A 22,617-nucleotide genomic window follows, 5' to 3' on the forward strand; every position below is an offset into this window, starting at 1 on the left:
AGATTAGAAATGAGGTTATTCGAAATAAGATGGAGTGGCGTCGGTGGAAGCAAGATGCAGGAAATGAGGTTGAGATGGTTTGGACATGTAATGGGGAGGGCACGGATTGATAAGAATCGAAGGAGGAAGAACCAGAAAAAGAGAAGACAAAGAAAAAGGATATGTGGAATTATTGAGATTCGAATGAATTTACACGCAACAAAGGACTTGATACCTTCACCTCTCGATTGAATCCAATCAAACAACAATAACTCCAATTCAATCAAAGATGAGACAACCAAATTGAATCCACAAAAAGGGAGACTCGATAATTGATTAAGCAAAAGAAGTTAACATGAGCAATATCGGAAATCCACCTTAATCACTCAACTACAATTAACAACTACTTGATTAATCTAATGCTAGGCTTCACCTAGAAACTACAAGCTTAAAAGCTCTCAATTCCTCGTAAACATAATCAACTAACGAAAAAAATGGCTAAGGCAACTTTTATAGTTATTGCCTTTGCTAAAACAAACTATTACAAAAATAGTCCAAAAGTGGCTACTTTAGGAAATAACCCACACGAGTCCTTCTTGATTGACCAATAGCATTTTGATCACCTATTGCCTTGTGTCTTTATTGCTCCATGGCTTTCTTCGGGCTCCAAGCTATCATCCATGTGCAGAAGCCCATCTTAATGTGCCCCACGCTAACCATGCTTTTATCACGGATGCCCCAATGTGGAGGGGTGAGAGGTTGGCTAGGGATAAATTCAGGCGAGGTAGAGGTAGACTGAAAAAATATTGGAGGAAGGTGATTAGACATGACACTGAGTAGCTTTAGCTTATCGAGGACCCAACCCTGGATAGGAAGGTGTGCGGGAGGCTGATTAAGGTAGAAGGATAGTAGGAAGGGTGTGTCTTTGTTAGTAGGTAGGAGGTCTTTGTTTTGTTATACGTGCTTGTAGCTATAGTACTAGTATTATTTCAAAGTATGTTATCATTTGTCATATTACATGGTTAGTCTTGTTTATGTTATTGTGGGGTATGGTAATTCTTATTGTTTCTTATCCCTTTGCTAGTTCCTTTCTAGATTGTTTTATCTTGAGCCGAGGGTCTATCAAAAATAGCCTCTTCATCTCACCTCTAAGGTAGTAGTATGGACTGTGTACACTTACCCTCCCCGGACCCCAGACCTGGGAATTAGTGGGTATGTTGTTGTAATCATTTTATAAAACCCAAACAACAACATAGTCAATGCAATCCCACAAATGGGGTCTAGGGAGGTTAGGAAATATGCAGACCTTACTCCTACTTTTATGGTCTAGGAAGGCCGTTTCCGATAGACCCTTGACTCAAAAGAAGTGCCATCGTAACAGGATAGAAAGGAAAATAACAACAAAATAGCAAGATAAACAAAACAATCGAAGTGCTAGGTTGTAGTAAAATAGAAGAAAAGAACACTACGCAAATAAAAAGCAAGGCTACTAAATAAAGTGAAGATAGGAAAGTAGGCTAGCGCGCTCTCGCACTTCCCCGCTCTCTCTCTCCCACTTCCCTCTCCCTCCTCTCTCCCTCTGGAAAGTATTTGAACACACATCTACCTGCTACTCTTTTACCATGATCCTCGACCTCTAAACCTTTCTATCAAGAGTCACATCCTTCCCAGTAAGTTGAAGATGTGTCATCTCCAGCCCGATCACCTCCCCAATTCTTCTTCGGCCTACTTCTACCTCTCCTAAAACCTGTTATAGCCAAACTCTCACACCTCCTTACAAGTGCCTCCATGCACCACCTCCTCACAAGCCCAAACCACCTCAACCTCGCTTCCTTCTATCTTTTCTGCAACCGAGGCCACTCCCACCTTGTCAAATAAAATGAGAAGCAGATAAAAGATCATGCCATTTAGACTAACACCATCAGCCTCCCATTTTATTTCATTCATTTACCCGACCAAACCCACTACTTAGACCCCATTTAGATAACCCAAATACCACCTCACTCTAACGAATTAGTCATACCAAATCTAACCAGTCAGCCCAAAGCTATCCCCAAACACATCTGTACAACGCCAAGATTCGATAGACCAATTTAAACCAAGCTGAATCTCTGACTTTCATCAAATCCCTCCACTGGCCCACGTTCCCCCATCGTTTAAAAAGAAAATCTCATCGAAACAAAACCATAATTCTCATTTCTTACAACTACCCCCCCCCCCCCCCCCCCCCCCCCCGCGCAGGGCCAAAAGGAAAAAAAAACTTAGCCCGTTGTCACTACTTCTGAAAACCCTAACCTATACTGCATCTCCCTACTTTTCCAACTTCCATCTCTTCTTTCCTTCAACATTTCCAATATTACCAGACTTTTCCATAGGGAACAGGGAAAAGATACGATTTTCAGTTCTTTTCTATTTCCAATCATACACAACCTTCGTCGTCATGGAAACAGGAATATCACCTTGGTATGACCCACGTCTTTCTTTGCATGAAGCATTCAACATCGGCCAATTCTCATTTCCTAAACCTAATCAACCCCCCCACCACCACCACACCCCCCCCAACCAAAAAAAAAAAAAACTTAACCTGCCGTCACTACTTCTCACAAACCCTAGCCTATATTGCATCTCCCTATTTTTTCCAACTTCTATCTCTTCTTTCCTTCTTCATTTCCAATATTACCGGACCTTGCATAGGTGGCACAAGATATGATTTTCGCCTCCTTTTCATTTCCAACAACACACCAGCTTTGCCATCTTGAAAATTCGAATATCACCTTGGTATGACACACACTTTCCTTTTACGAAGCATTCAACGCCAGCCTGGATGAACGAAGTTACAAGAATGCAAGGGTGTAACTTAGCTTGTGATGTTTAGGGCCTTCATGCAACTAACAAAGACCACCAGATATCTATCAGTTAGCTTTTGATGTTTAGGGCCTTCACGAAACTAACAAAAACCACCAGATATCAATCAGTTAAAACATCATAATCAATACCAGTAGTCCTCATCAATATTAGGTATTTAGATCAATGTCTTAAAACATAAGAAAGATTAACTAGAATTACAAAACTTCTGACCGCACCCAACTCAATTATCATAGTGCATAACAAAACATTAAGATCTTCTAACAGACAGAAGACATGCAATGACCAAGCAGAAAGAACAACATACCCTGTGTAATACACTAAGCGGGGTTTGGGGAGGATGGTGTGTGGGACACAAGCCCCTATCTTGTGAAGATAGAGAAGCTGTCAGATAACTCTTGGAACATGCATGAGAAGGAGATAAATAAAGAGAAGCAGGAGCAGAAATGAGAGAAGAAACAATGACTAGACCTGAGTCAGATATTTAAAAGCGTCTACAACAGGTGTAATCATATCCCTGTAAGCCTCAATCTGCACATATGAAATGCATGTTACATCCTAAAAGTCAAAACCCTAGATCTTGCGGGACTTGAAAAACATAGGTCGACAGGCGCCAATTAAATGATACCTGGTGAACAATTGTTCGCAATACTGTCATTGGATTGGCATGAGCAAGTTTGGCAACCATTCGACCAAGCTGCTTTAGATTTTCTTTTGCAAGGCGCTTCAGGATCCTCCTAGTGTCCAACTGTCACACAATAGTAATATTGCAACTAACACAGACATGACCATGAAAACAAAATGCACTTTTTCTAGACAGCAGAATAACACCTTTGCTGTTTGCCTTGCAGCCAAAAGCATTGGACATTGCTCATCATCTCTCTCCCATTCACCATACAAACGATAACGCACCTGAGGAAGCAACTTTTGATCAGACCAAATAGCAGCAAAGGCTGTAACATGAAGGTTAAAACCTTAACCTAACCTCATACGGAAGGAGATTCATTAGTTCCCAGATCTCTAGTCCCACAGCAGGATTTGCTGGTATCAACTGTAAGGAAGGAAGCAGGCATGCTCCTAATGCTGCTTCAATTCTTGACCTAGCATCCTTCAGGTGCATTCGAGGAGTTCGATCTCCAGTGGTTACAGTTTGGGAGATATAGCATGTCTGGCCACTAGTGACAAGCTCATGTGCACAAATGTAGTAACCTCTCAAAACTCTGCATACCTGATAATCCAGAATCAGAAATGCCAATATTAGAAAAATATTTCAAATACTTGCATTAGAGTTCTCTAAATAAGCAAAATTTAAGTCAACGCATAAACAAGAAGTCATAATATCACCAAGCCAGGGCCACCAAACCTTCTGTAGCAACAACGTATCTCGATAAAGATGAGGTCCCACAGAGGAAAGCATCTCAAAAAGCTCCTTTCGTAGATTGATATAAGATCTATTGCTTGATGAATTTGCCACTTCCATAGAGTAGTCAGTTAAAACTTCAGGAACTGAACCCAAAAGTTGCATCTTGCAAACAAGGTCATTCGGTTCAGATATTGTTTTTTCAATGAGCCTGATCACATGAATGATAACGGAATTATCAGCCAGCTACATTAGTAGGAAGGACAAAAGGCAAAGACAAAACAATTTTTTTTGAGAAAGAAACAAATTTCATAAAAAGAAAGAGCAAAGCGTACCAACATACAAGTATTAAACCAAAAGAAAAACAACACCACTCCCAGTGAATTCATACAAGTGGAAGTGGGGTCTGGGGAGGGTAGAGAGTACGCAGATCTTGCCACTACCACGTGGAGGTAGAGAGCTTGTTTCCAAAAAGACCCTCGGCGCAAGTGCCACAAATCCGTGTACAAGAAGAAGAAAACAGTGAAGAAAGTGTAGAAGTTAATAAGGAAAGCAGTGCAGAGCTTACACGAAATAAACGATACCAACAGCAAAATAATACGGTAATCAAGACACAATAAACAACATATGACGATAGATATCAAAAGTAAAAACTACAGGGATGCTACTAATACTATGACAGACACCATCCTAAACCTTCTAAAACAACATAACACAACATTCTATTCCCAACTAACCTTCCAACCTAATACGCAACCTCCACACCTTCATATCTAAAGTCATGTCCACAGCAATATATCATGTCTAATCACCTCTGTCCAAAACACTTTACGCGTACCTCTACCCCTCTGCGTACCCATTATAACCAACCTATCGCGCACCTCCTCACTAGGCTTCTATGCACCACCTCTTCATATGCCCAAATCATCTTATTCTCGCTTCCCGCACCTTGTCCTCCAGGGAGGTTACTCCCACTTTTTTCGAATAAATTCATTCCTTCACTTCTAGTATGCCAAAGCATTTATCTCCACATCCTCATCTCCGCGATGTGCATCTTTGAACATAGGAGTCCTTGATTGGCCAACACTCCACTCCATACAACAAAGACCGTCGAACCACAACTCTGTAAAATTTACCTTTAAGCTTAAGTGATACCTTTTATCACACAAAACTCTCGAGGCAAGCCTCCACTTCATTCGTGTCGCGCCAATGTGATGTGTGACATCAAAGCCTATGTCCACACTTTCCTGGCACCCAAGATACTTAAAACTCTCTCTCTTGGATATAGGTTGCCTGTCAAGCCTTTCTTCCACGTCGGCCTCATGCATCGCATCACTAAATTTGCCCTCTAAATATTTTGTTTTGATTCTGCTCAACTTGAACCCTTCAAACTCCAAAGTATGTCTCCAAACCCCCAACCTAGCCTTAACTCCGGCTCGATTCTCATCTATCAATACTATGTAATCCATAAATAACACACAGCATGGCACTTCATCTTGATTAAACCGCGTCAACTCATCTATCACCAAGGAAAATAAGAAAGGGCTAAGAACTGATCCATGGTGCAACCCCATCTCAATTAGGAAGTGCAATGAGTCTCCCCCATCGTTCTAACCCAAGTCTTGACCCCATCATACATGTCCTTTATTGCCCTAATGTAAGCCACCGATACACCTCTAGCACCCCTAGAGGACATCTCTCGGGACAATCATAGGCCTCTTCAAGGTCAATCTACACATATGAAAGTCTTTTTTCCTCTCCCTATATTTCTCCACCAATATCCTCACAAGATGGATCGTATTAGTAGTCAATAGTCTCGCCATTAATTCAAATAAGTTCTCAGAAATAGACACCCCTCTCCTCACCATCAACTCCACCACTCTCTCCCAAACCTTCATAGTGTGGCTTAGCAACTTAATACCCTTATGATAGCTATAGTATTGGATATCGGCCTTGTTCTTGTACAATGGAACCATTGTACTCCACCTCAATTCGTCAAGCATTTCGTTTGCCTTAAAAACAACATTAAACTACTCAGTTAACCACTCTATACTAGCCTTGTTTGTGCTTTTGCAAAGTTCCACCAGAATCTCATCTGAACCAGTTGTTCTCCCCGTACTCATCCTATTAATAGCATGCTTAACTATCTAAACCTTAATACGCTACAGTACCTAAAGTCCAAAACTCTCAAAGTGTTCCAAATTGACAACCATTTGCACAAACAGGAACAACATAGGTGCACTAAAACCAAAACAAGAACATACCTACTATATTACCACATAATAAGGTCTGGGGAGGGTAGAATGCAGTGGTCCATACCACTATATCAGAGGTGAGATGGAGAGGTTGTTTCTAATAAACCTTCGGCTCGAGACCAAACAACATAGATACACCAAAACTAGAAAGAAAAAAGAGGTCACTACACAAGTGTACAAATTTTTCTCAATTCCATTAAAATCTCTCTTATTCCTCTCTCCCATTGGTACACATAAGTACTAGAGAAGCAGCATTCCATATGTTGAGCTTCGCTTCTTTCATTGTCCCGACATCGTGCAATCAAGTCCAAACTCCAAACCATCTCAAAATTTTCCACCACAAATAAGACACTACTCGACAATGTAAAGAGGGGTAGTTCACATCTTCTCTAGACTTGTTACACATGAAATACCAACACAAATAATCTTCCTCTTCCTCAAATTCTCTGTCGTCAAAATTACCCTTCCTTTCACTAGCCGAGTGAGAACTACACCATTCTCCGTTGTCAAAATTATCCCTCTAGCAACTAGCCAAGTAAAAGACCACACCTTTCTCGGTACTGAATTATGTGGAAAGGCGGGCTCCTCCCTAATCAAGAGATTCTCATTAAAAAAATGTAATGAAAAAGACATTGTTTTCCCCCGTCCCCATCTCCACCTATCGTGAATATCTTGTGAAATCTTTTGGATGTGAAGCAATTCAAGCAAGTTTGAAGCTAAAGATCTTTACACTCCGACTTGCATGTTCTTCCAAAACCTCAACCCCACTTTACCTCTCCCCTCGCAGACTATATAACTCTTGGGCTAACATGTTTTACGGATTGAAATTTATGCACGATAGGACAAATGTGTCTCAATGTTCTGTTCCTGCAACACCTATGTTCCAAAAATCTCTAGAATCACTCACCCTAAATACGGTGTTCCTCAAATGATAGTCTCTATAATTGATGTTTTAAACTCAATTTACACATAGAGCAGTAAGATTTGGGGACCACTTGTAGATAAGGTTTCAGTACAACCTATGTACTGTTTTGTGATATCATACAAAGTTACCAAGCTCAAAGAAAGAAAAAAATATGGTGTTCCTCACCGAACTCTTCCCGCCTCGTGAAAATATTCTTTCACAACCCACACGCATAGAAAAGTGACACTTTAAACTTCCATCTCCCTCTGACACCATGTACTTCTCCCCAACCACCTCATCCACAGAGCATCCACCTTTATTCCAAATCTTTATAACCACGTTCAAGTAAAGATCTGTTAAAACTCTTAGGGATCGTTTGGTTAAAAGACCAATTATTCCTGGAATGTTACCGCACCAGAGTTGTGAACTCTTTGTTACTACTAACTGCGATCGAAAGTGACTAGATTCTATTTGGGTCGGTAAGTTAAGGAACAGATCCAACCGGTAGCGTCCTCCGGCGACTTTTTTTTACACTCCTTCTCCATCTTCTATTTCCTTACCTTTATAACCCCCTTTCAAGTACTATAAGTCAAGCGTAACTTTTTTCAACGGCCGACATATTTTGCCAGCGACAAGCATATTTTCTGGCGGCCAATTTCAGGGACGGTTCGACAATAGGTAAAGGTGATGGCAACGAAATTCCGGTGACCAATTTCTACACCAACTTGCCGAAATCCGATGAACCGATCAAGAAAAGATCCTCACTGCATTTTCTCCCCGGATCAGGTGCACTCGTTTCATTTTACGTTCTGTCTTGTTGGATATTTGTACTTCAATCCTGGCTATCTTGGTTTTTCGATCTGATTACCTTGTCTAATTATTGTTACTTGGTTTACTAGCATATCTATTTACTGTGGTAGCATAGTTCTCGTTATCGATTGTTGTTTGTCAAAACTTGTGTTATAATATTGGTTTTGTTGCTTTTGATATATGGTAGATTGTTGTCTGTGTCCTTAGCATATGGTGGCCACAGATTCAAGCTTCTTTACCGATTCATTTCATTACAACCAGTGTGTCCTTTTCTTCTTTCTTCTCTTATTTACGCAGTGGTTGTGATCAGCGATGGTAAACTAGGGCATGTCATAGGTCAGGGTCGGGGTTGGAGGGTGTGGGGTTAGGGTCGGGTCTAGGTTCGAGTTTGGGTCTAGGGGCTAGGGGCGAGGGGTAGTAGGTTTAGGTGGGATAAGTGAGCTTCTAGGTTGCGAGTTGGGTCTTGAAACAGAGGAACTCTTCAGAGTAAGTCCATAGAGCTAGTGAAGATTCTTAGGAAGAGGAGGATAAGTATAGCCTGTGTCCTGGAAACCAAATGGGTAGGCTCTAAGGTGAGGGAAGGATGTGGATGGGTATAAGTTATGGTACTTCGGTAGCATGAGACATAGGAATGGGACAGATATCTTAGTAGATGCAGAGCTTAGGAGGCAAGTAGTGAAGGTTAGGCGGGTCAACGATAAGTTGATGTCAATTGAGTTGGACACTGAAGGGTCTACAGTGAATGTTATTAGTGTCTACTCTCCGCAAATAGGCTCTAACGAGGAGGAGGAGGTCTTTTGGGAGGTATTAGATGAGATGGTGAGAGGCGTTCCGAGCTCTGAGAAGCTATACGTTAGAGGGGATTTCTATGGGCATATTGTATCTTTATCGGGAGATTATAACGATGTGCATAGCGGCTTTGGTTTCAGGGAACGAAATGAATGAAGGACTTCTCTTTTGGATTTTGCTATGGGCTTTTGGGTTGTGGGTAGCGAACTCGGGCTTCCCGAAGAAAGAGGAGCACCTTATTACCTTTAGTAGTTTAGTGGCCAAGACTAAGACTTTTAACTCCTTAGGAAGGCTGATTGATAGAGCGTTATGTAAAGACCGTAAAGTCATACCTAGCGAGATTTTGCGACCCAACATAAGCTTCTAGTGATGGACTTGGTAAGTAGAAAGAACAAAAAGAAAAGTGAAGTGGAGGATCGACCCAGGATTAAGTGGGGTAGCTTGACTTTGGCCAGTGCATTGGAGATACAAAAGTTGACGACTTGGGGGCTTGGGAGAGTAAAGGGGATGTGAATAGTATGCGGGAGACGATCACCAGTTGCATTAGGGAGACTATTAAAGAAGTGTTGGGTGTTTCGAGAGGTCGATCCGGCAAGCAGCAGGGGGGACTGGTGGTGGAACGAAGAATTCAAAAGAAAGGTGGAGACTAAAAAGATGGCGTATGCTAAGTTGGTGGAGAGCAAGGATGACGAGGAGAAGCGGAAGAATAAGGAGGAGTATAAGAGAAGCTAAGATAGCAGTAACAGCGGCAAAGACAGCGGCTTTCGAGAGCTTGCATGCGGCTTTAGAGGAGAAAGGTGGGGATAGAAAGTTCTATAGGCTTGGTAAGGCTAGGGAGCGGAAGGCTCGTGACCTTAACCAAGTGAAGTGCATTAAGAGGGAGGATGGAAAAGTGTTGGAGGAGGCTGCCCTCATTAGGAAGAGATATAGAGGGGCGCAGATGCCCCAATACGAAGATGTGAGAGGCTAGCTATGGATGGTTTTAAGTGGGGTAGAGCTAGGTCTAAGAAGTATTGGAGGGAGGTGATTAGACATGACATAGAGCAGTTACAGTTTACGGGGGACATGACCCTTGATAGGAAGGTGTGGAAGACGCCAATTAGGGTAGAGGGTTAGTGCGTACGAGTACGTTTGCAGTGTATTAGTGATGCCTATGTTTTTCAAATAGATATTTTATAGTATTACCTTCTATGTGCCTTGTTTTTATTATTATCCTTTACTATCTAGCGGCATGATATCCCATGTTGTTTGCATGTTGTATGTGTTTTGCTTGTTATATTGTTATCTGTCCTGAGTCTGGGGTCTATCGGAAACAGACTCTCTACTTCATTTGAGGTAGTGGTATGAACTGCGTACACTATACCCTCCTCAGACCCCACTTGATAGGAAGATACTGGGTATGTTGTTGTCATTGTTGGTTTCTTATTGATTGTTTGGTTTGCTGAACTAAGAATAATATTCATTGCATACTTTCTAAGAATAAGTTGTTTGTTTTCAAAAATACCATCCACCTTATTTAGCTTTATATATACTTTTTCGATAGAGCTTTAGTTATTCATTCAGAAAAAACAAAACTTCCACGTTATTTAGATTAATTATTTTTATGTATGCATTCCCGTGACTTTTTTGTGTTCAACTATGTGCCAATTTTATAGGCAATGCATCAATTTTTTTGTAATTATGATGTGCTATTATTAAAATATGATCAATAGGCCGTCTTTAGAGGCAGTAGCTTCTTTGTAATTATGATGTGCTATTATTAACATATGAGCGACTGGCCATCTTCAGAATCGTATAAACTTTGGCCTTGATCATCATCAGGTGAGAGCTTGACTCAAATTCATCGCTCTAAACTTTTGCATCCAAAAAGCCACACACATCAGCCAAAGGAGGATATTATGATGTTCGTCTGCATATGGATTTAGGACATCGATTGATGTACTGACTATGTTACGAAAAGGGTTTGAGGTTTATTTTTTTGATTCAATTACTTTATCCCAACATAAATTATCCGGGTAGTAGTATACCACCAAGTATTATACCACCAAAAGGGAAGGGAGGGATAACTTATCCCAATACTAATTATTAATCCAGGTTATCCCAGACTTTGCAACCAAACAGGAAATTAAGAGAGACTAAAACTTTATCTCACGACTATCTGGTCGTATTCATCAGACGAAACGACCCCTTAGGGGCTTGTATGGTACGAGGGATGAGGGTGAATAATCCCAAAATAAAATGTAGGTTTATTTTATCCTGCGTTTGCTTAGGAGTATAAGTCCAAGGACTATTTATTCCACCATTTACACTATAATCTATAATGATAGACTAAGTTATCCCCCATATATATAACCTATCCATGACATATCCCAATAATGGGATAACTTTGTTTATTCCATCCCTCGTACCAAACGACCCCTTAAAAGTTTTTTATCCCAAGTACACCACAACAATTGGTGTTGTAACAGTTTCTTAATTAACCAAATGAAGCTTAATCTCCTCACTCGAACTAGGCCATAAGAAATCTCATTATTCGATTGACGCATTGTTAAAAACTCTTCGATTTTTATCCCAAGCCCACCCCAACATTTTGGTGTAGTAATAATTAACCAAATGAAGCTTCCTGTCCCCACTGGAATAGCAGCAACATACCCAATGAAATCCCACAAGTGGATTTTAAGTAGGGTAAGTGTACGCCGACCTTACCACTATCTAGTGGAGGTAGAGAGATTGTTTCCAAACTCTCCCCACAATAATCATCCCATAACTCTATTCATCATCCTACCCAACACTTACAGCATTAACATGAGCAACATAGGAGATAGCAGGTCACCCTATCTAATTAAGCTACCAAATAAACCACATGGACAATCACAAGGACAGGAAACTTCTTGTTAAAATGCAAAACCTAATCCATTCCTCCATCTTGAACCAAATCCCATCCTCATCATGATGAAATCAAGGAACTCCCAATTTACAAGACCTGAGGCTTTTTCAAGATCCAGATTACACAATGCTCCTAGTTCCCCTTGCTTTCTTATCGAATCAACCACTTCATTAGCCCTCACTTGCATCTAGAACCTAACCCTGTTCCACAAAACATTTCACAAAGTAAATATAATCTTATAGATGCTTTTCACTAGACTTATAGGTTTACAATCATTTATGCTCTATGCTCTCCCCACCCCTATCATTTCAAAACAATGACAATGAAAGAGGCATCCTGGCTTTTTTCCTCACCCTCGTAGATTGGAATGTCATTATGGTTTGCATTACCTTATCCTTAACAATATCCCAAAAATGCTGGAAAACTGCCAATGTGAACCAACTAGTCCCTTTTATCTTATCATATTAGATTAAACTCTTGAACACGCCCCCATCATATTAGCCATCGCAAAGTACGAGAAAAAAATTATCTTAGAGTCCCCTCCTCCCACCAAAAGTTGTATTTTGCCTCCAACTAATCTCTACACAATAGAAGCTAGCTCTACTTTCAACTCCTCCTCACTCTCTTCCATTCCATCCCACCTTCCCTTCCTAACTCCCTCAACTCATCAACGAATTTTTACATTTTTACCTCAACACTCCCCGAAACATCCCTATTCCGCACTCCAATACCCCTCTTAAGCATATTCATCTTCTTTGTAAGTCGAATGGTGAATTCCCCTCCACCACATAACTATTCCACCACCATATTAGTCTATCCTCAAAATCTACAGCCAGCAACAATGTATTTTAAAATTTAAATGGGGCTCTCACACACCTCCTCCTCTCTGCATGTACATGAATAACCGGTGAGTGGTATGATATTAATTTCAAGAAAAAGACCTAATTAAATTCAGATTCATTTCTTCCTACGTAGTAGACACCAAAAACCTGTCATTTCTTGATCTACACGAAGAATTTGATCTAGATCATGTATATATGACATGTTAAAGGTAGGCCAACAAGAAATCAATTAACGATACAATCAAGAACTCCTTCATGCCCTCATAATCTCCTTGGCCCCTCCCCTCCTCAAGGAGTCGTAGTCTTAAGATCTCTTCCTAATACCCATGGAATATCCCCCTCCCCATAAAAGAAACCTCTTCCCGAAACCCGAGCCTTACTCCCATAGAGCCACACACACTCTTTAATCTCCACTCTATCCCATCTCTACAATTATAGAATTTCACTGCTACCCAAAACTCAAATCTCATAACCTCTCATCCAATATCATAATAGAATTCCCGCTCTACCACCCTTTTCCCTCCAGAATAGACTCATTAAACCCATCCCCCCATCACCATAACAACAACAAACTCGGTGTATTCCCACAAAGTGGGGTCTGAGGATGGTAGATGTAAGCGGGTAGAGGAGAAGTAGAGAGGTTGTTTCCAATAGACCCCAGCTCAAGACAAAAACCAGTCTAGAAAAGGGCACTATAAGAACAAGAAGCAATAAGTAGTAGCACAACATCAAATAATCACCATAACAAGACTACCACAAAATAATACTATTCTTGCTCAACCCGAAACAACAAGCATCATCAGAACTTCAAGAACAAGAAACTACAAGCACAAAAATACAACTACTAGTACGAACAACAAAAATAAAGCACACCTTCCAACAATCCTTCTATCCTAATACACCTCTTCAACACCTTCCTATGTAATGCCATGTCTGTAAAAATGATACCTATTATTTTGGTCTCTTGAAACAATCAATATTTGTCCACATTCCCTAAGCCCTACCTTGATGATAGCCCTTTTAATTGGGTCATTCATCCCCTCACATTCCAAATAATTATCTTACTATCCATCACACATCTTTACTTATACACTTACTCTTCACTTGCCCCTCCTCGCTACTTCCCCACACTCATTGTTTCCCTGATATAACACTGTATTTCCCTCCCTGTGTGTCTCATCCATTTTCCTCCTCACCCTGACATACCACTACCACTGTCCCTGTCAATTGTGCCAGTCTCTCATTCAATATCTAACAAGAGCAATAATTATACCATTTTTCCCCTCTGATGGAACTCCCAAGAACTTACAAAAATTAAGGAATTTGTCCCTTGGCCATTTAGATAACTATCTTTCTCCTTCAATGGACACTTGAGGTTCAGGGATACTTCCTTCCTCAATCCCCTAAAATTCTCCAATGATCAAACCTAAAAGTTTTCCAAAGTTCACAAGCAGGTTTGAGACATTCCTTAAAACAATGGCAATAGATTGTTTGCCCGAGCTATTGTGATGTAGCTGACTTAGCCACTTGCCTCTACCACCTCCTTACTACTTGGATTTAATATAAACTAAGGACATAAAGCTTTAATCAAGCTCTTATGCATCAAGAGGGAATTTCGACCCACACACACCATGTCTCCTTAAAGCTAGCCAGAGCTTTGATGGACATAGAGTACTCATAGGATTTGAACACACAAAATATAACATACCCAGAATAATCCCACAAAGTGGGGTCCGGGGAGTAAGGTAGGCAGACCTTACCTTTAGTTCAATGGTAGAGATGTCGTTTTCGATACTCTCAACTTGAGAAAAATAGTCCAAAGCAATCCAGAGAAAAGAAGCCATAAACGTAAAAGAAACAGCATACACGAACAAAAACCATAGATAATGATTGGACGATAACAAAAAAATAATGATTGTCAAAATACACGACAAAAAATAATAACAGAAATGGAAGGACAAGAAATTACAAGAGCAATACTACTACTAAAATGGATGGATGACAAGACAGCGCACTGCCACCTACTAACCTTCGACCCTAAACTGTGTCCTCCACAACATGTATAAAAAAAAAAAAAAAAAAAAAAAAAAAAAGACAAGCTAAAGGCCAAGGAAGCTGCATTTGTAACAAGTTAATCAAATACTACACAAAAGCATGGGATATTAAAGTCATAATATATTGCCAACAACCTCTATTATAATTCTCTAAGTTTTGTAACTTCTCACCACGACCTTCAAGGGTTGTTGATGCATGTGTGGTAATTTTTTTATAAATAGGCACATGTTTGAATAAATGAGATCATCTAGCTTTCTAACAGGAAAGACATAAGATCTATATTGATCCCATGTGCCAAAAAATAAAGTGAGAATAGTAAGAAAACAGATCTCGCCGAGAAATAGACCGACTCTCTCTAACTATGGTTCTGGTGGCCAAAGTACAATGGAAGCTGTATGGGGATCCACTAGGACGAAAAAGAAGCACACCACAAAGAGAAGAATCATATTGGAGAATCTCAAAGGAATTTATCATGAGCCCTACATATGACCTAACACGCCAGCAAAGACAGATTTTGCCGACCAACCCGTCTTTCTCCAGTGGGTCTGGCTGGGTTTTCTTCAAAATAAGGTTGCAAGCCCTACAATAGTGTTGGTTTTTGCAAATCTCCAGACATCAAAGGTGACTCGACCAGCAACCTCGATCACTAAAAAATGCTTGTTGACGATCTTTGTTCCTCGACATTTCTAGTGAAAGCATAGCAAGAATTTTAACAAAAAGGACTCTCATACTAAGTAAAACAACGGAACAAGGAGGAGAAAGCTCAACTCGATTATTCCCTCAAGCTATTGGATTTAAGTAGTGGAGTTTGATTACTATCCAATGTTGCAACATCAATCTCTTTTCCTTCATATAACATTTGTGAGAAATAATGAAGAAAAAAATTATTGAATTGTGTTTACATAATTACATCGAGACCCTATTTATAGATACTATAGTACAATCCTTTTCCAAGTAGGATTTTTATTTATTATTCCTATTTCTACACATATTCTAACACTCCCCCTCAAGCTGGTGAATACCTAACTTGTTACAAATGTAATTAATACGAGGACTGGTGAGGGACTTGGTGAAGATATCTGCAAGTTGATCACTTGGCTTCACAAATTTTGTAATAATATCTCCTGAGAGTATCGTTTCTCTACAAAGCGACAATCAATCTCTATGTGTTTAGTCCTCTCATGAAACACTGAATTTGATGCGATATGAAGGGTTGCTTGATTATCACACACAAGTTCTACATTACCGGTTTCTCCAAATTTTAATTCTCTCAGCATCTGTTTGATCCAAACTAGCTCACAAGTTGCTACAGTCATTGCTCAATATTCTGCTTTTGCACTAGATCGAGCAACTACACTCTGTTTTTTACTCTTCCAAGACACCAAATTACCTCCTACTAAAACACAATATCCAAAGGTAAAACGTCTATCATAGAGTGATCCTGCCCAATCAGCATCTGTATATCAAATGATATGCTCGTGACCTCGATCCTCAAAGAATAGCCCCTTACCTGGAGCTGACTTAATATATCGCAGAATACGAACAATTATACCCCAATGACTATCACAGAAGGAAGTCATAAACTGACTTACAACACTTACGGGAAAGGATATGTCAGGTCTAGTCACGGTGAGATAATTCAACTTTCCAACCAACCGCCTGTACCTTTCAGGATAACTAAGTGGCTCCCTCTGTCCTGGCAGAAGTTTGGCATTTGGATCCATAGGAGTATCAATGGGTCTACATCCCATCATTCATGTCTCCTCAAGAATGTCTAAGGCATACTTGCGTTGAGAAATAATAATACCTGGTCTGAACTGAGCAACCTCAATACCTAGAAAATATTTCAGTGTGCCGAGATCTTTGGTCTGGACATGCCGAAAGAGATGTTGCTTCAATTTAGTGATACCATCTTCATCATTGCCACTGATAACAACATCATCAACATAAACCACTAAATAACTACACATATTTGGTTAAGAATGGTGATAAAACACTAAGTGATCAGCTCCACTACGAATCACGCCAAACTGCTGAATAACTGTGCTAAACTTTCCAAACCAAGCTCGAGGGGACTGCTTCAGACCATAGAGTAACCTGCGCAATCGACATACAAGGCTACTAGACTCTCCTAAGCAACAAAACCAAGTGGTTGCTCCATAGACTTATTGCTCAAGATCACCATGCAAGAGAGCATTCTTAATATCAAACTGATAAAGAGGTCAATGATGAACGGCAGCAATGGATAGGAAAAGAAGGATAGATGCTATTTTAGCCACTGGAGAGAAAGTGTCACTATAATCAAGCCCAAATATTTGCGTGTATCCTTTGACAACAAGGTGAGCCTTAACGCGATCAACCTCACCGTCAGGACCAACTTTGACTGCATAAACCCAACGGCAACCAACAGTAGATTTACCTGCAGAAAGGGAAACAAGCTCCCAAAGTACCACTCGCATGTAAAGCAGACATCTCATCTATCATCGCCTGCTTCCCTGAACTTCCGATTCCATAAGCTCTGGGGCCAAAACATTATACCCAAAAGAAATCTTGGAAATTTTGACTTGAAAATACCAAGAAATAGAACTGGGGTTTTGAAAATTGCTGAAAATTCACCCGAAAAAAATATAAAGACGAAATTAGGGTTCCGACGAGCGAAATTTGTGAAACTTCAAAACAAAAGTTGGTTGGAGTATCTGGGAGACCCCAACAGAAAAGAAAAAGCCGAAAAAGTCGACTGGAGAATGGCTCACGCGCTGGCGCGTGACAGATATCGTCGGAATTTCGACAAGCGCATGGGGGCATGTAGATGGTGAGTTTCCGGTGGTTTTGGTCGGGGTGTTGTTGCCTGAGCTTTCCGATCTTCTTGGTGGAGTTGTATTTTGCACACAACCCACAAAATAGATAATGACACAAATCAGTCACCAAAAATTAACACACGGTGACCTTTTCTTTTCTGAAGTTTCTCACCAATGCTTTGATACCATGTAAGAAATAATGGAGAAAAAATATTATTGAATTGTGTGTTTACATAATTACATCGAGACCCTATTTATAGACACTATAGTATAATCCTTTTTCAAGTAGAATTTTTCTATACTATTTTTATTTCTACTCAGATTCTAACAACATTGAAGAAGAAACAAAATCTCATGATCCCATATGTGACTTTTTTGCAGAGGACTAATCGCATTGCAACAAAGTCTAAAAAGGAAAGAAAATCATAGGTAACATAACAATATAATTTACCATAATCCTAACAAGGGAACTGATAGTATCTTTTTTTGAAACTAGAGAAATGATAGTCTATGTTGTTTGGACTCTTCAATAATGTCTAAGGGTGCGCGTCAGATTCGCCAAAAGTAGTGTATTTTTTAAGACTCCGACACAGGTGCGGCGGCGAAAATGAAGAGTTCGCGCAACTTAGACGATAGTATCTATTACATGTGTCCTGCTTTGCACACAAAATTACAACAGTATAATAAAGAGAGATTTTAATTTACCTGAATAATCTATCACATATTTGTACATGCTCCACTGGATTAAGGTGTGAGAGACGGTCAAACAACTCATGAGCATGATTCCTGGCAGTTGTAAATGTTACATGTAAAGGTATAAAGGTATCCAGATGTCAATTATAAATAGAAGACAAAAGAGTGAAAGATCAAAATACCACAAAAAGAGTCAAGAAACATGGAACTCAAATGATCTTACCTAAAGAGGATGACAGAAATATTAAACATGTTGAACAATAAAAATAGGGATATAAAGAAAAACAGCATACAGAAAGAAAGCAACACTGACAAAAATCAAAGTATATAACCTACTCTAGAATGACTTCTACCAACAGAGAACACTCCAAGGGATAAAAACGCAGTCAGTGCACTAAGCTACCGCTATGCGCATGGTCCAAAAAACGGCCCAACCACAAGGATCTATTGTACACAGTCTCACCTTACATTTCTGCAAGGGGCTGTTTCCAAGACTTGAACCCGTGACCTCCTGGTCACATAGAAGCAACTTTACCAGTTACTCTAAGGCTCCCCTTCTAAAATACCCCAAAGGATATATACTACTGAATTTGCAAAACTCTTGCTTTTTGAAAGGGAAAAAAAGTGTGCTTATTAAACAAATCACAAGATTAATAGTACTTTGCAATTATACAAAAATAAATTAGGAAAACACTGATTAAAGCCTCATAAGTCTTTGAAAAACTAAGCGTTGTAGGACTATGTTCAACGGATCCAGCTATGCCAACAAGGGCTTACTAAGAGATATTGCAATAGTCAACGTTGATTCATTATTTTTAACGTCTCTAATTCAAAACCAATCATGCTCCTCTATGGAGATGAGTCAATTTCTACTTTCGGGCTTCCCTTAGTTTTTAGGTGGATTCAATCTAGCTAAACAACACTGCAAATAATCCACCAAGTTAGAACTGAGGTTAAAAAGCTGAAATAATGTACACCACCTCCAAAGAAGGATAAGAAGCAAATAGAACTTATTAAGCATATATGTTGGACAGTAGAACAGCACTCTCAAACAAGCCAAAGTTCTTATAAGTAAGATGAAGTTGGCTATCATTAGTTGATTAGCATCTTATAAAACAAATTCACTATGAAAATCTACCACATGACCATTCTTGATGTTCAAGATATACAGATATTTGTGATTACTAACACTAAATTGAAAAAAAAAAACAATAGCAAGTGATGGAATGAAAAGATATCTCTGTAGACCAATGAAACACCAACATGTACACATGTAGACAAAGCATACGTTCATAAACCGTCACAAACCAAGTGAAATGCTCCATCCTATCTACTCGGCTCCTGGAAATAATTGAATAACAAAAAGTGCCTCCTCTCGATCATTGAAAGAAAGCTCGAGACTCTCACCAGAAAAAAAGATGGTAAAGAAATTAAGACCGAAGGTAAGTTCTACTCATTCACACACAGCATAAAGGTGCACTGATCGCATTCTCGAAAAATATAGGCACGCTGGCCATAAAATGACATTTGAAACAATTAAAATTATTAACATAGAGAGAAGCATGAGGTATAAACCAAGAAAAAATAGCATATGTCCCATCAGAGGACGAATACCAATAAGGATTAACAGGCAGATAACAACAGTAGAAGCATACCCAGTATAACCCCACAAGTGGGGTTTGAGGAATGTTAGGATGTGTGCAGACCTTACCCCTACCTTTGTTGGGGTAGAGAGGTGGTTTCCAACAGACCCTCGTAACAGGCAGATAAAAGAATGGATATCATATGCCTAATGCCTGGCACAAGGACAAAAGTAAGTTGCTATTTTACGAGCCAAACAGACTGATATATACTTTCTAGAAGAAAAAGAGACCACATATAACCAAAATATAAAACCAAGAGACGGAGAGCTGAACAATTACGTACATAAAATCAGTCAGATAAACGTAAAGGTGAACAGATGCCCAAAACACGGACACCAGCAGATGTAAAGGTTAGCTTATAATCATGAACCTTCGAAATCACACTTACCAGTCATCCACTTCGAGAAATCCCATAAGCAAGCCCAGGGGTTGACTACTTTCTAGCTCTGAGGAACGCTCCGCAACTGCCACCATTTCCACATCCAGTGCAGCATAAAGATCCACTGTCACATCTCCTTGTTTCTCTTCATCCATGAGATCCTTCCCAGTAGCAGCAAGATTTATTCTACCTATTTTGTTAGCCTACACAAACAAGATGAAAGCTAAATAACTTCCTTCCCAAACAAGCACGAAGAACTTCAAGCTAAAAAACCACATTGAACAGAAGTATTCACACTAGTAAAAAGTTGGAACCTCTTCAAGTCTCTTAGCTGAAAATGCATTGTAATGGTCCAACGCATCCTCCTCCTTGGGAAGTAAATGTGCATAACTGAAACAAAAACCAGTTGCCAGTAGCAATAAGTTGAATTAAATAGTCCAGGTTACTTACCAAGAGGCAACTAGAAAAACTAGTTACGTTTTGGACTTTTAGCAACTCAAATTAATCCGTAGATGCATTTGCTTAGAATAAACAACTTGCATCAAAAACAAGAGGATGCAAAGATCTATTACTTATTTTTCCAAAAAGAGAAGACAATTTAAGTTGCATACTTTTTCCCTGAATTCATTTTACCAAGCTTAAGAGTCTCCGTCTTTTGTTACCTACCTAGTGCCCTTTGAATCCAATCTTCATAACCAATCTCGGGGCAACATCCTTCTTTATTATAATACAAACTTTTAGATAAAAGCGTTCATGCTACCCTTATATGTTGTAGACAAGAGAAGCCACGAAAAACCCAGACAAGATGCTCCTAAACTTTTTTAAAATACTTTTATTTGGTCCAACGAACAATAGTGCCTTCAATTACCTATTTTGTTCCACTATCATAATTCACATTAGTCACCAGCATCAGAATGCATCTTTATCCTATAATTTTACTAATGCCAATGTGCATGAGATAATAACCAAAATCAACAAGACAAACTCTTGGTTTTTTAAACAATACACAACTCTTTCTAGACCTTTTTTTTGTGAAAGGTAAATGTCTCTTTTATGTGTGTCATCCAAATTCTTTTTATACATAAAGGTGTCTACTAAATACACAGTTCAATTACCATCAAGAAAAAAAATCACTCAAGCACGAAGAAAGACCACACTTGCTAGCAAGAAAGATGGATATTCATGCACACTTCATGCAGAACACCATTCAGACCTTGATCAGCCTACTGTTAACTGCGAAAGTTAAGTACCCTTTTTTGACACTCAAATACTTGAAAGAAATTGTACGGGCAGCAGGAAAAGGTGGGCTGAGGCAACCAAGTGTACAGATATACTCACATGCTTTCAACATCAATGAAATCTCTTTTCACCAGCAAGGCCGTTAGCTGATAAAGTTCACTTGGAACAGGATCATTTACTTCCAGCCGTTGGTAGTATTGAAACTTAAACCCAAGAATCTGGGAGGCATGGGACTGCAAATAATGGAGAGAAAATGGTAAAGAGATGCATTTTGAAAACTGGGAAGAGCTCCACAATACAAGAAGACAACAAGACAACCACAATTATACCTTGGGAAATATGGGAATCAAGTCCAAGAATATACTATAACCAGCCTGACGTTCAAAACACTCCAAAACCTGTAAAATCACAGCCCAAAGAAAGAAATGAACACTGAACTTTCAAAAGTAAAAAGAAGGAAGAGAATTTAAAAGAATGTAGAGCGGTGGAAATGTACGATATCATTATGGATAAAGAACTTACAATATCAAAGACTCGGTTTGGATCCAGATCAAAGTGCCCAATCAATGACTGCATATGGTCCAAGACTTAGAATTACATAAAAAAGAGATTTCGGCTACCAGAGTGCTGGGTTGAAATAGTACCTTGATTATGCCAACTGTGGCAGCTGAAGCATTTTGTGTAGAACCCTCTGGAATTTGACAAAGGAGAGTGACCTACAATTACAGTCAATGGAGGGTCAGATTGAAGAAGAAAACAAAAGCTTAGCTACAAAGAAGTGGAGGACAAGTGGACAACATCAACAAAAGCGAGCAAGAACTAATAAAATTGCCTTTTTTAGAAAACTTTGCTCTATGCAAAGCAAGAAAGGAATGATGATAATCCTTTCGCCTGGTGTATGTTGTTGGTAGGAAAATGGCAGGTAGTACCTCATGGAATTCGTCGAGGTGCGAAAAAGCGGGCCAGGATACCAAGGTTATCAACAAAAAAAAAACCTTTTGCTTGGAAGGAAAAGTGTGGATTTTTTCTTTCTTCCTTTACTTTAATCCATTGACTAGGAGTGTGTAATAATCACCTTCCAAGAACACTGAGGAAAAGGAAAACAAGATGGACTTCAGG

General features: G+C 39.6%; 1 protein-coding gene across 1 annotated transcript in view; it reads right to left on the reverse strand.

The window, feature by feature from the left end:
* The window catches only part of LOC107855753 (THO complex subunit 2), a gene marked incomplete in the record, with an annotated part of 111,407 nt that overhangs the window by 58,386 nt on the left and 30,404 nt on the right, over positions 1 to 22,617 (reverse strand). Inside the window, 12 exon segments of the mRNA XM_047398879.1 lie at positions 3,316 to 3,375; positions 3,473 to 3,592; positions 3,676 to 3,756; positions 3,830 to 4,072; positions 4,208 to 4,415; positions 18,250 to 18,330; positions 20,269 to 20,462; positions 20,574 to 20,649; positions 21,598 to 21,731; positions 21,828 to 21,896; positions 22,021 to 22,068; positions 22,143 to 22,214. Of these exon segments, the coding sequence (XP_047254835.1) occupies positions 3,316 to 3,375; positions 3,473 to 3,592; positions 3,676 to 3,756; positions 3,830 to 4,072; positions 4,208 to 4,415; positions 18,250 to 18,330; positions 20,269 to 20,462; positions 20,574 to 20,649; positions 21,598 to 21,731; positions 21,828 to 21,896; positions 22,021 to 22,068; positions 22,143 to 22,214 (1,386 nt within the window).

Source organism: Capsicum annuum, chromosome 11, assembly GCF_002878395.1.
Source record: "Capsicum annuum cultivar UCD-10X-F1 chromosome 11, UCD10Xv1.1, whole genome shotgun sequence".
NCBI lineage: Eukaryota > Viridiplantae > Streptophyta > Magnoliopsida > Solanales > Solanaceae > Capsicum > Capsicum annuum.